The sequence below is a fragment of the Varroa destructor genome, unplaced genomic scaffold (assembly GCF_002443255.2).
Source record: "Varroa destructor unplaced genomic scaffold, Vdes_3.0 BEIS01000003.1, whole genome shotgun sequence".
In the NCBI taxonomy this organism is placed as follows: Eukaryota; Metazoa; Arthropoda; class Arachnida; order Mesostigmata; family Varroidae; genus Varroa; species Varroa destructor.
In genome coordinates, this window is record NW_019211456.1 from 42,346,564 (window position 1) to 42,360,684 (window position 14,121).

Below are 14,121 nucleotides of genomic sequence, written 5' to 3' on the forward strand. Positions count from 1 at the left end.
TTGACCCTTTTTTTTAGGATTTCCTCTTATAAACATCCCCTTGCGTGATGGAAACACAACATTCACGTTCCGCTCTCGATTTTTATGCATTGCCAAAAAAAAAACACCTAGCTGAGACGTCACGTTGATTTATAAAAAAGCTGCGGTTGATGATTGCTAGTATTAATCCCTGATTATGGTGAAATTGTTATTGATTGATCACAAAGCAATCTATCGGCAGCTCGCCCAAGTATATCTTTAAGCTTGAAAGTTAAAGGCCTTTGAGAAATGGAAGTAAGTGTTCAATTCAGCCATATCAGTTTGTCATTACGAAACAATTTCAAGCGGGGAGCGGGTCATGTACCCTGAGTCCACATATAACTGTACATATGAAGTTGATTTTCACACATGTGCGTTTATTTAACCATCACACCTAATGCTAGAAACAGATAAAAAGGGTGACACTCCGCCAGTTTGTGGACTTGAATGATCTCAGAGTTACTGCTATGCGCGTCAAAGTCATAGGCGTATAGCTTTGATGAGGCGTAACCTGTATTCATCTCGAAAACCTGCGACCTTCCTTTGTTACTAACCTTAACAAAGTCATAGTGTCAGCTAGAGTCACAAGGCATGATTTCCTCATACTTCGTAAAGTCGCTCTTCTTCATGTACTTGCATTGATAGCAAGGTGTATCCTACTGCCCAGCTGGATCTCAGGCTGTCGGGTACATCGGTGTTTCGTCGCGCGAAAAGTTAAAGACCTTACTTCGTACAAACGGCCTTAGAAAATGAAGCAGTTTCTTTGCATCATCAATAGGGTGAGCGGCTTTAACATGAATCTCAGCATTTCAAGCCTGAATGGTCAACGCGCTGTTGGCGTATTTTAGGTTTAGATATTTTCGATACATTTTTCGCTCGTCGAATGTGCTGTGGCGGTGAACATAAAATCTACTTATCGGATTACCCTTTACTGACCTACAAATTAGAAGCTAAGCACCTTAAATGTTAGTTATCAGGTACCTACACAAGGACATCTTGACCGCACACGGTTTGTTTCTGGTTAAAAATAGTTTGAAGGGACCCGATAGAGTAAAATGATCAACAACATATTTGACATTTATTTTGCTCTGAAGGGTTGCTCTTTTCGACATCTTATACTCTGTACTATTCCGAAATCTCAGTATTTTAACGTAGCGTCACACGGTCAACGGTCGTTATCGTGTGTCTATCGGGGTAGATTCCTTGAATTGCCTACCTGAACAAAAAGGGTTTATTTACGCGGAGATACTTGTCGAGGCTCCTCATTTTCATTGTTAACTTTCTTAAATCAGGTAGCCTGACTACAAAAAGAAAAGGTGTACATTCAGAAATTGCGTAAATTGCACGGACCAATCTTGATGTTAGTTCATTATAAATGCTAAATTTCAGTTCTGGTTCACCGATGTTCTTCGAGACTAAACCATCGTTTCAAGTCGAAGAAATGTCTTCGTATCCAAAGATGGCGCAATTAAAGCCAAAGCTGATAGAAATTTAAAGACGAAATGTTCTGCTTATAATTCACTAATCGTTATCGTCGTTTCTGTTTGGCGTTTTCTGCTATCCAATTCTCGGCCTTTTTAGTAACAGTTTCCTTGATGAAGGTCACCAATATGGATTTCGATTCTGGAAAGGTTGGGAAGACAAATGTTTTTTTCAAAAACTCGACCATCACCTCGAGGGATGTGCACCTCAGACGATCGCACAGATTAATCATCTGTATTATAAACACCTAGAGTAAACACAGTCGAAGTACGTTCCCATCCATACTCATGACTATGTGCCCGTCCCTTAAAGCTGAGATTAGGAACATATAGTAGCTAGAATTTGTACTCTGACGTTGCTTTCGTTGTTCGCTGCTGGCATGGCGCAAGGCTAGAGGAACTGGGTTAGCGACAAAAAATAAAGGGTCGTCTCGCAATAATTTATCTCGAGCGATGCACGGCGACCAGCGCTGACAGCTTACCCACCCCGAACTTGTGACTGTAACCCTCCCTTTTTTAGTAATGTAAATGCATTCATTCGTTTTGATAAAAGCCTTTGTACTGTACCTAGACTTAATTGGTCTCTTACAATTATTCCACTATTTGGGATACAGATTTGCGGCACTAGTCTACATAAGCGAACTAGCTACACAGGAACGTAAACATATTAAGTAAGCACTTTCAACTGACCTAAGTCTTTTCCGAAGGAAGGAGCTCCATTTAAGGGCAGGGTACGAACGACCGGAAACGACGAGAAAGCGCAAGCTAACCATTCTCAAATGTCCCTGTCAGACAAATACAACCTCGGAATAATGAAAGATATGCGATGAACAGTCATTGTAATGGAATTATTATTGTGGCATAGAGCGTTTGATCAGAGAAACAGATCAGCACGTTCAGAAGTCTGTAGTAACTCTTTCTGGTGATCGCTTGAGGCTTTTTTATTCTGACCACTCTGAAGAAGGAAGATTTGTACCGAGAAGAAAGAAAAATTATTAAAATTTTCAAGAAAGACACCTGCCGCAAGACTGTTAATTATCATGAAAAATCCGGCAGTCATCAATTGGCCAGCCGCGTGCGAGGTGCTCAACAAGCCGCCGCACATCCAAACGGCCCAAGTAATGCAACCTATTCACTGTCTAGAATTGTTTGCTCAACCACGTTCGAGCTGGCCTTCTCCTGTCAGTGTGATGTTGTTGAAAACTATATCTAATTAGAATTAGTGGCCTCGCTGCTCAAGCTAGGCCCAATAATGTTGAGGAAAGGTAGGTATGCAGAACAGTGCCCTCAACTACAGATGCCTGCGCAAGGGATTTTACAGTGCTGAAGCTGTAGGCCATATACACAACCCAGAATATCATTAAACTAAAGGCCCAGCATGAGTACCAGCTTTAGTAGAACGCACAAGTAGTTATGGCGTCACTTGGGTAACATACGCTTGAATATCTATATCCTAACATTGAGCCCGCGTAACGATGTCAATGCGGTAGCATTGAAATACTTGGCCGTGATTTACGCAGGCAGTTGCTGCTTATCCAGAACTTCTTCTCACAGTTAGACCGTGTAATCCATTGCTGCTATGTGGTATCCTTTGCAGATTTCTGTGATATCTCGGGTAGGCCTGTGTTACGCTGAGGTACCTGCGAATGGTTTCAGCGCAAGCGCCACATAACATACTGTTGGCTGTACAAACTCAGAAAATTATAGGAGATCTTTTCAATTACTTAAACTGCCCTTTATCACTTTAGTGTCATCATAAGATACATCAGACGACAACATACCCATATTGATCTAAGACTAATCAATCTTGTCTCGTTAGCACGACGAAGGTAACCGCTGGCTACATAGTCTGGCGTTCGTACACGCACCACACAGTTGCGTCTGTTTCGTGCAACAAACCAGGTCCCACTAAATACAATGTTGTGGAACAGGCTATCCCTATGTGTAGGTACGATGAGGTGTCGATCAAAATGCTTTCAGGTTCTTCTCGTGGCCTCATCGTGGATAAGGATATTGCTTGCTTGCAGCTAGTCCATAACTGCTCGGACTTTTGAAGAAAGATCGAACTACTGCAGGTGAATATAATCGAACACTAAGAAAATGTGAAACGGTGAAGCTGTATAGAAAGGTAGCCTCAAATCGTTGTAACATAGATCCAATTATTAGATTGCAGATTAGATTGCGAAAAAAATGAGTCGGCATCTTGTTTAGAAGAATATCACGAAGATAACGCAATGCATCGGGTACCTATATACTGCATGTCCTATACGTGCATTACAGCTAGAGAGATTTATCATTCATAATCTTAATTCTAGACCAGCGAGTACGCCATAACAGGAATTGGTTCCGGATTTTTTTCGGCATTTCTTTTAAAAGCGATCCCCTTTGGTTTAAAATGCCTGTTGCTATAATTACAACCTCCCACCCTTAAAAGTCCACTGCCCACGAAAAAGTGAAGGTTAGTTTAAATATACTGCATGTGATCCGGATCATTCAGGCACGTTGTCCTTTATTTTTCTATATACAGCTCATTTCTGCCATCTGCTTTTCGAAAGACATTGAAAATCTGAGTGATAGGTTTACATAACTGGAAAAGCTATTAGAAAGCTGAGCAAAGTAAGGCACGTATGAAACAAGTAGGTTAGATACGTCTAAACAAAGCAGGGGTTCTGTTAGAAGTGCAAATATGCCCTGTACTCGTGCGCAAGTAATTTGAACAAAATAGTTTGTAATCCTAAGCGACTTAATAGACTCTCTAGGTAAAATATTTCCATGGGAAAATCTCACACTGGTGTGAAAAGCCTGGGTTAATCTACCCATAACGTTATTTACCTTTTACATTGAAATATCTCGTTTAATGAATGATATTTGAATTTGTATCTTGACCATCACAATTCGGTGTTTTGCAGATCAAGAAACTCTAAGGGACGGTATCTAGATAATAGCAATATGTATCTCTAAACTGCACTTTAATCTATTTTGGAAATGTTTACAGCTTACACATCTATATAGCTAAACAGCAGGCGAAGCAGCGAAAACAGCAGGAGCGGGTACCTGGAAACGATCAACTACTGGCCACTGAAGCCAAAATGGGGTCTTTCAGTTTGTCGAACTGTTTAATTAGCCAAAAGTTTAAGTAAAGCAGTCTACCGAGGTAAGTAATCACGACCGTTAGGTAGTAGATAAGTTTTTCCTTTCGAATCGAATATCATTAAAAAAATTGTTACATTGTATATATTAAAGCCGTTTGAGAACCAGGCAATAGCCAGAACGGTGACGATAAACAGTTGGAGACGATCTCGAGCGCCTTCGGACAAAGTCAACTTGTACCTAGGCTAATATCAAATAGTTAACATTATACATCATACCTTTGCTAGTTACGGCTACAGCTTGGAGCCTTAACGCGAACAATTGTCCGGGGTGAACATGTTGTTGACTGGATGTTCAGATTTATCTGTTAATCGGTGCTTAGATCGGTCTCCATCCATTGGATATTTCTCTGTCATATCTGCTGCGCTTCGGCGTGAGCTTGAGATAATTAGTTACGAAATGTTGAGTTAAAATATCTCTAAACGGAGTACACCAACTGATATATTTAGCGTTGTATCAATGTCTAACAACTTACGGAGCATATACTTTGACTCTCGTTATGATGCGCACCGAAAGGTCGATGATTTTTTGCGATGTCTCGCAAACAGACTACATACCAAGATAACCGCTTAAAATACCAGCATGACTAGAACCTTAATCGAGTTAAATCGGAAAGGCATGTTCTACTAAAGTATCAAAGCCGGTCAGTGCTCGTCTCATAAACCAAGTTTGACCATTTTTTTTTTTTGTTGAAAGATCTTACAATTTATCCCTTGTTCTATCTTAAATTATGTTGTTGTTGCAATGAAAAAGAAACTTGTGTTTTTTAATTCGTCACTTTAAACCTGGATGGTCGATGCGCGATGCGCCATTTCACAGCAGATATTAACGGTGCCGTGTGCATTACATGTCATTTTGTACACGAAGCCCAATGGGAGCAAATCGGTGGGAAAGAATATTATTACAGTATATTCGAATAGGTTTACTGACTGAAGGAGGCTTGCAGAAAGATCGACGTTGAACAGTGAGAACATTCATAAACAAATTATTAAAAGTACGCCACAGAAGATCATATTTAGACTCGAGCGGGTTTATAGTCTTCCATGGATGAGCGCCCTTACGCGGAGCTCTAACTCCGTGAAGGACACGACATTTAGAGACACTCTGATTCCGTAAGTATAATATAATCACTGTATTTGTCTCGTGTAGATTACACAGAAATATAACTGAATCCGTTGGTAATTATTCCGAAAGCAGTCCCACCTTGAAGAAAATAAACACGAAAGCAAATTACACACATGTAAAAACCAATGCATCATAAAAATAAATATCCTCTATCTTAAATAGTACATTTCATAATACTCTGATTGTGTCACAAGACCAGACAAAGTTTTATAAGTAGCACAATTAATAGCGTATGCGATTGGAAATATGTCACTGGTGGTGACCGGGATTGGCATTGTAGGTCAGATTGACATTGATCTGTAGACAACATTAATCCCAAAAATAACTAAAATCATTATTCGGTTAGCAATAAAGAGCAAATTCCTAAAATTATTATAAACTATCGTCTTGTGTCTTCAATCGCGATGATGGGGAGTTGTTTTCAGATCAAGACCAAGCTAGAATCGTTAAATCATAAGTGAAGACCACGAAGTGTTTCAGTCACAAGTTCACGTCTCTGAACGGTTCGCTTTTATGGACTTTTCCTCCGAATCTTCCTTTAGACATGCTAAGTGTAACCAATACAGGTTAGGCGTCATGGCGGAATCCCGTGCTTTTTAGTTGAACAATGATAAATTTGGAATAAGACATTTCATTATGTTGCTGTTACGCCCTTCAGTATTTATCGATTTCCAGTTCTGCCCCCCTTGCGTGGGGTTTAGCGTGGGTAACAAGCTCTTTTTAGTGAGTCTTAAGTTACGAACAATCGGGCCATTGGATATACCGGATTTGTCGTCGTATCTAAGCTTATTTTCGTACCTATTTCACGTGCAAATTATCACCATCTGTCCGGAATACTCTAGGAAAATACAGAAATGCAACCCAGTCGAATTTAAACTAGAGTGAGTAAACCCGAGGAGCGTTACTCATATCTAGTGGGAGCCGTTTGTTGGAAACGTAAAGTTTATGCTCTATCTTATTTTAAGCGGAGTGCAAAGTGTACCTAACAATCTGGAAAACCTCGTCAAATTAAACATTTTCTATAATAATAACATGGATTTTAATATGAATATCACATTGCTTTATTGATTATCAGCTGGGTACGAAAAATACTCATTACCATGTTTCAATGGTGTATATATATATGTGTTACCGTCATGTTAATTTTTCTCGCCGAAATGAGACTTATCACCGGATTTCGATGGTCACAAAAATGCTTTCTTCTAAGATGAATATTGTCTGTACATATTTAAATGAATACAGTTGATGCAGTGGCCTAGACGACCAAGCTCTTGTCTCAGACCGGAATTGGCAGCTTTAAACTCGATCAGCGACACATCTATATAACACAACTTGTGTAAATAAACTTATTATTACTACTAGCATCAACCTTCCCAGAAGAAGAGCCTAGTCACACTATTTCGAAAAAAAAAAAAGCGTTTGTATTTTGCTTCATTTGCCCTTTACATAAAGTAACATAATACAAAAAATGACTAGTTTCTATAAGTTGCAGATGGGGAGCGAATTGCCATCCAGTTCTCAGGGAGAGGAAGAACAAAAACATTGATCCCCTTCTTCAAAAACCTTTGGGCCAATGCGAACAAGAGAATGGTGCTTTGTAACAAAATCGGACCTGATATGGACATAGTTAGTGCATCGACATTTGTCTACGAACATCAAATGAAGAGATTACAGGTCCTGCCGACTTCTATATTCATAGATGATACAGCCGTTGTATGGCAACCAAAGATCTCCATGAAACTTTCACTATAAATGAACGATTTTCTTTTATCAAATACGTTAGATTCGATTTAGCTACCTAGTTGTGTCCTTTCAATGACTTGATAGCTAGACAGACCGGATCCTCACTCCTAGCCTTTAAATAGCTACGTATACAACTAGTAAACTCTGTCTTTAGTACGAGAAAAACGAAATACGTCTGTAACATTGCGGAGCTTCATGCTAACAGGAAATATTTTGCAATAAGTGAACACCCATGCAATATTCCAGATGATCAATTCAATATAACCTAATACATATCTAAACAAATACAATACTATTAGGGTAGTTTTCCGATCATCCGCTTGCACGAGTATATGGTCGTCAGTTGGGAAGTGACCCTTTATTGAAGTCGGAATGATGACTTCCTCGCCTAATATGTCTGTATTTCAATGATATCTGATGGGATAAAAGCTTTTACTTTCATCAGTTTTAGAGTAAACAGCTACCTGTTTATAGCAAATGTCATAAAGAAAAACATGACTAGTTAATAAACTTACTTTGACTATAATCGAACAAGCTACAATACACTCTAAACCCCGTTCGACAATATGGCGTCCGCGACAGCTTTTTTTCACAGAAGCAAACGGATTATTTAATTTAGCCTACATAAAAATGGTTTTCAGTGATATCACGTATATATATATATATATATATATACGTGATATATATATATATATATATATATATATATATATATATATATATATATATATTCATACCAATGTCGGAAGAAACTGATTTGTATTAAGCACAAGCTCTATTCTTATACACAACAACATGCTTTTGATGCCTGCGATAATGTCACTTCACTGGCAATCTAACCTGTTTCACAGAATCGATGATACTTTATACAAGAGTAGTTTTCACTGATGGATTTCCGGTGTTTCTACATTCTTCTACACACCTATCTGCTTACTATACTTTCAAACATGAACCACTCTTCACGAAGCCTATTTTTTTCGAGCTGCTCGCACACTTACACAAGAACGCACACAAATACACAGCGTAAATATCACTTTGTTGCCGTGTTAACCTTTTAATGCAAAAAAGGAAAAGAATTTTTTTCGCCTGCAGGTGTATGGCTGGTACGGCAATATAGTTTCAAATGTTTTACTTCGTTAATGTACCACTTTCGGAACTAGAATTATACCATTCCTCTTATCCGTCAAGGGGATGGCCAAGATAGACCATTGATACTTCAGTATTGCCATAAACAGCTGATACGGCCGGAAACAGCCTGCACCTGTCAGGCAGACCACGAAATGCGACCCCTAGAAATTCGCAGTTAGCTCGCTCGAACGACAATGTGTGATCCTCGCAGTCCAGGACGACACGAATTCTCTCGCCAACCTGCTCATCGTGCAGAATAGAAGATAAATTGGGAGTACAAAGCTGCTACTTCATCATAGACATTGTCTAAAGTCAACGTTTTTGCCATACAGGAGAATATATTCCGTACTTATATGTCCATAAAACGCCGAGAACAATGAACGATTGTTACTACATGACCTTCTGGAAGGGAACGATTTAATTTTTTATTGCAACACTACCTGATATTTCGGCGGATTACTAAGTGGTGGATATATTCCGTGATTATCTCCATTGTGAAGAAGAACGTTGTCGACAAGATTCCAACCCCACGATTCAGAGTTCGAGCCCAACAGAGCCACGTAACCAGGACACTGGACTGGGGCTTCCTAAGCGGTGTATGTGTAGAATAGAAGCAAATTAAAGTTAAAAAGGACGGCTTACCTAACGTAGGATCCAAACGTTTATGATAATAAAAATTCAGGGCTTTCGTTCTGCACTTCACGTACAAATTCACAAGGCCTTAGATATTCAGTACTATCAACTTAAAGTTTAATACAAATTAGCAATATAGTTTATTCAGCAATTTAAAAAAAATTTATTTCATGCATAGACTGCACTCACATGAAACAACGGTATCCACAGTTATAAAATGTCAGCTTGTCCAGAGCTATATAGTCCTTTGGAGATTTTGAAGAATTCTTAAACTGCTCATTACTGACGCATAAAATTTAGTAAGTGTTTAAACCAAGCCTTAATTGTTTACGATTACAAGTTTATTGAATATAATAATATAACTGTAAATTTAGACGTCCGGATATTGCTTAATGCTGAAAATTAAATATCAGTGGTTTTTCTTAAAAATTACGCGACCGAAGATTAGCGAAAACACTTTTAGCAAAAGTAGACTTTTAGCGAAACAACATTTTGTTATTAACGTAATCGTTTCAGGGACACTGGAAAGTCAATGATGGCATAGGAGGTGATTGCAATCTGAAAACCTAGAATCGAAGTTGCTGTGATTACGGAAGCTCTCAAGCAGAACACCATGCAACATAGGACTTCCCTATGAACGTGTCATGAAATTATAAAGGAATTACTGGAGATCAAAAAGAAATAGTGGATCTTTGTTTCCTCACGAACCGACACTCATGGCGTATACCCTTCGGACAATTATTATTAGCAAACCCGTTACTAGACTCGGCCTAAACGAGTACGTCGTTGCTGTAGAAGACATATGAATTGGTCTGCCCCATCCACAAAGGAAAGGTCAGACCGAAGAACAGCTTCGAAGAAGAACGAAAGTCAATGATTTCAGTCAGTGATAATGCGAAAGTATGGCGATGCGTATCATCAGAATACAGCTGCTGATAAGTTCCCAGAGCGCTAGGGTTTTAATATGTGAACCATAGAGCGCACCGCATATAATATATGCTAAAATATCGTTGTACCTTCTTGTGTTTTCGCATAACCTAATACCTTACATACACTACCATGCACTAATCTGTTAACAAAAAAAGTAAAACGCATCAAAACAACGTGTTACCTTTGTGGACACTCCAATGACGGCGACAGTTCCGAGAGGACCCTCCCACCAAACTTTCCAACAATGGCGACCGTTATTAAAACCTAAAAAAATATTATAAATGTAAGAGAACTTCAGAAAGTATATTTGGCATAGTAATTCAAATCGAACGAATCCAGACATTGCACCCGAACGTACACGTAGTGGCGCTTAGGGTATAACTAAAAGCTTTCTCAGAATATTCAGCGTCGACGAAGTCTTTCTAGTATCCTCAGTAGTACCTATAATTTAGTCTGCTAACGGGTCATGTCAAAGTAGAGCATCGGACGATGATATCGTAAAAAAAGAAAAGGTTACTACTTTTGTTTCTAAAAAAAAGTTAAACTATTCTTTAGGACAGTTGTTGAAGCTGTCATCTCTACAGATGAATTATATTGGTATAATATGTTAAATTTCGTTACGGCTAAACGAATTTGTCGTATTCTCTTTATCTCGTCCGATTTGTCACTAGTATCTCCCATAATATAAGTCAAACTCACCGATCTTTCCCTTTGCGGCATCTGTTGACTGCGCTACAGGATTTCGATGGATCGTGAATCCGTTGGGCTTGACGTAGATATTCCTGGAACACTCAGAAGGATCCCAAGCGTGGAAGAGACTGCGTAGTTTCGATTTGTATGTCGGCACATCCGATAGCATATTTGTAGGCGTTTTAAAATTTTCGGCCGAAAGCCGGCGCATGGCGTGCAACCGCCAGATTTCGCCATTTTCATCGGCTAACAAAGCGTTAAAACGTCGACAAACCAAAGCTACTTGTCGAAGTGAATTGAGATCAAGAAACGTAAAGATATACTCAAGAATCGAACGGGGCAGCGTGAGCAACACCGAACCAGTGGTGCTCGGGGCCACCTTCGGAGGGGCCATCCCTTTTGTGGTGAGTCAGTGCACCCCTTATCGCTGCTGAATAGCTCTACCGAAGTATTCAACTTCTTATTCGGCCGTCAAGGCACGTATTAAGCTTCTTGTAAGGTCTGTCCCGCTGTCGCGTCGTTGAAAACCCTGATGAGGTCCCGTTGTTGAGTGTTCGGAGTATCGTCTGCTATCCAGCGGTAGGTATAATCTCGGACATGCTATTACCTCCTTAACTGGTGACTATTTGCAAACAACGAGAGCCCCGTGCCCTCCACGCTTGGCTAATGGCTTCCCTTTCTCTTTCGCCTCACCCGGTACCCCACAGACAGTGCTCGTTGCTTGAGGCGGGAATTTCATAGTTGCGTTGCTTGAGTGATCTCGAAACTACGATTATGCTTGTGAGTAAGGATATGCAAGAGCGGAAGTAACACGGAAAAGAGAAAGAGTCACAGAAACACAGTGCACGATCACTGTGGATGTCAGTGAGATAGATGCAATCATCGAAAAATCGGCTTAAATTTTTTTTTTCATTATCCAACGGCAGCGTACTGAAGACACAGCAATATAATATCGTGCAAACGTCAGGTTTATATGGAAGGCAAAGTTAGCATAGTAACGGTCAAATTTATTTAAAAAATCATCTACTTATCGATAAAATTAAATGATACTTATCGCATATGATATCACGATGGACGCGCATTGGATCCACTGGGCATATTTTAGGACTGTAAGGGCTTATTATAGGGTCATAATACGAAATCTTAGGATCTTCAATGACTGTAGTGTAGATTATCAATCAGAGTGATAACGTTTTTCTTGGCATGATCACGTCAAACTATTTATGGTCTAATCAATTTATCAAACGCATGTGAAAATGTTTTCCATAATTATTTCTTGATAAGGAAATAACTTTAAAAGCATACTGTCATCACAGAATTGAAGTTCACTAGGGAGAAGTAGCTTATTGGGTTCTTCGATTTCTGCTGAAGTTGCAGCATATTAGTTTTGATGCTTAAAAAAGCGGCAGTTTCCATGCCGTCACTCAGGCTTTTGATAACCAGTTTCGAAGAAAGCTGTTGATAATGAATTATCTCGTTTTCTATGCTAGGGAAATCACGAGGTTTTCTTAGTATAATATTTATTGTTTTTATTTTTAATTATATGTTAAAAGTAATATTTATAAATAGCTGGATTTGTAAATTACTGACCTATGCTAAATAAGCCAGATGTTGTCTCAGAATATATGTAATAATATTTTATAATAAGCTTGTTGTTATGTGTTAAATAAGATGCATCTAGTCAGCAGGTTGCTACAAGAAGCTATTTAGTCTGAAACGTTTCAATTTGATAACTCTATACAGTTACGTTAAACGCGGGAGAGAGGAAAACTAATATCTAAAATAAGAGAAGTTAGTCTATCAACTTTGCCCTCGTCGAGTTTTTTGTATGTACGGAAAATTGGTTTAATGTTGTTATCGTAGGTTTTAAAAGTAATGTCAGAGTCATTTCTGAACATATAAAGCTAGCTAGCTAGATCGCTGCGATCATTTTTACAAGAAATTGTTAAAATAACTTAAAATTCAAGTTAAAATTAACAGTAGATGAGTAATATAGCCTCAAGTCGATTCAACTATAACATTGCTTTTTTGTTGGCGTACAGAAAAAAATTTGCACTTCATCAACAATCTGCTCGTTGTTATCTCGTTTGTCAAATATGCACTCCCTCGATCCTTTCGTCAATCTTTCTTTAATTTTTTTTTCAAAAAAATAAAACGGGCCAGTTAATCAGCTCGGAGCTTTCCATCTTGAGTAACATGCGCGCGTGAATGGGGCTGCACTACGTAATGAAAGCTAGTGAAAACATCCTCAACAACCCATATTTGAAGACTTCGTTGTTCGAGATATATAGGACATTCGGTAAGCAGTGAAAATCTCTGAATCGAATCAACATAAGAGGACATCTTTTATGGCCTAACAACCTACTGAAAAGTACGCACACAATTTTAGACATCTCGAAAAGTTCTTGAGTTATCAGATATTTTTTTTACAAGTTTGTAAAATCTTAACTGTTGTCTTACGTTTAAAATGGGTATTTTGAATTTTACGGCTGCTGGTTATCACTGTAAACGGCTGACTTTTTTTTTAGCTCGAAAGAATGTGCATTTCGGCTCCAAACGAAGTTTTCCTGGCAAACAAACTGCTGGCGCACCATCACAAAGACGCTGCACAGGTGATAAGTATAAGTAAATTAGCCCATTGCTTTGGATACCTATACCGTCACCTAGGTAGGTTAGGAAGGACAATCGTGTCTGATTTCGTCAGAAAAGGAAACTTTCGCTTTATTTCTTTTTTAGGACAGGTTTTCTTCAGGTGAACCGGAATCGCTTTGTTAGCTTGCCGCGTGATTTCGTACTGGGTTGCATTTAGTATGCAATTTTTGTTGCCGGCAATACCGTTAACTACCTCGAACTATGATGTATATAGCCCTTCAGTGCAGGTAAAAGTGCTGGTCGACTCAGTTTATGCTTGGCGTTTTTCAGAATATACTACGAGATGTTGAAACAAAAAATGACATTTACATATGATAGAGAATCGGCTGGATAAATCTTGGTGTCTTGCGCTTCAGGTTGTCGCAGCGTCAGGTCGACGACTCATCAACGAGCCATTTGGTCATGTTCTGGCTCATTCCTTTCCTAATATTCTGCATAGGTGCGTAAGTCTGTATGTATATGAACGTTGCTATTGCTGTATCCGATGATATACTATATTATATATTAGCTTACTCGTCATATGCTGTTGTTCCTGGTATTATCATTATTTCTATATTATATATACACAATA

At 38.9% G+C, this 14,121-nt stretch overlaps 1 protein-coding gene across 1 annotated transcript; it reads right to left on the reverse strand.

Annotated features, from left to right (window-relative positions):
* Window positions 1-6,812: 6,812 nt before the first annotated feature.
* Fsn (F-box synaptic protein) lies at window positions 6,813-14,115 on the reverse strand. Its single transcript, XM_022799778.2, has 4 exons — window positions 10,908-14,115; window positions 10,390-10,472; window positions 9,086-9,232; window positions 6,813-8,885 (listed from the first exon to the last, which is right to left on the reverse strand). Exons 1-4 carry the CDS (start codon window positions 11,290-11,292, stop codon window positions 8,694-8,696), a joined length of 807 nt encoding a protein of 268 aa, XP_022655513.1. The 5' UTR covers window positions 11,293-14,115; the 3' UTR covers window positions 6,813-8,693.
* Window positions 14,116-14,121: the final 6 nt, after the last annotated feature.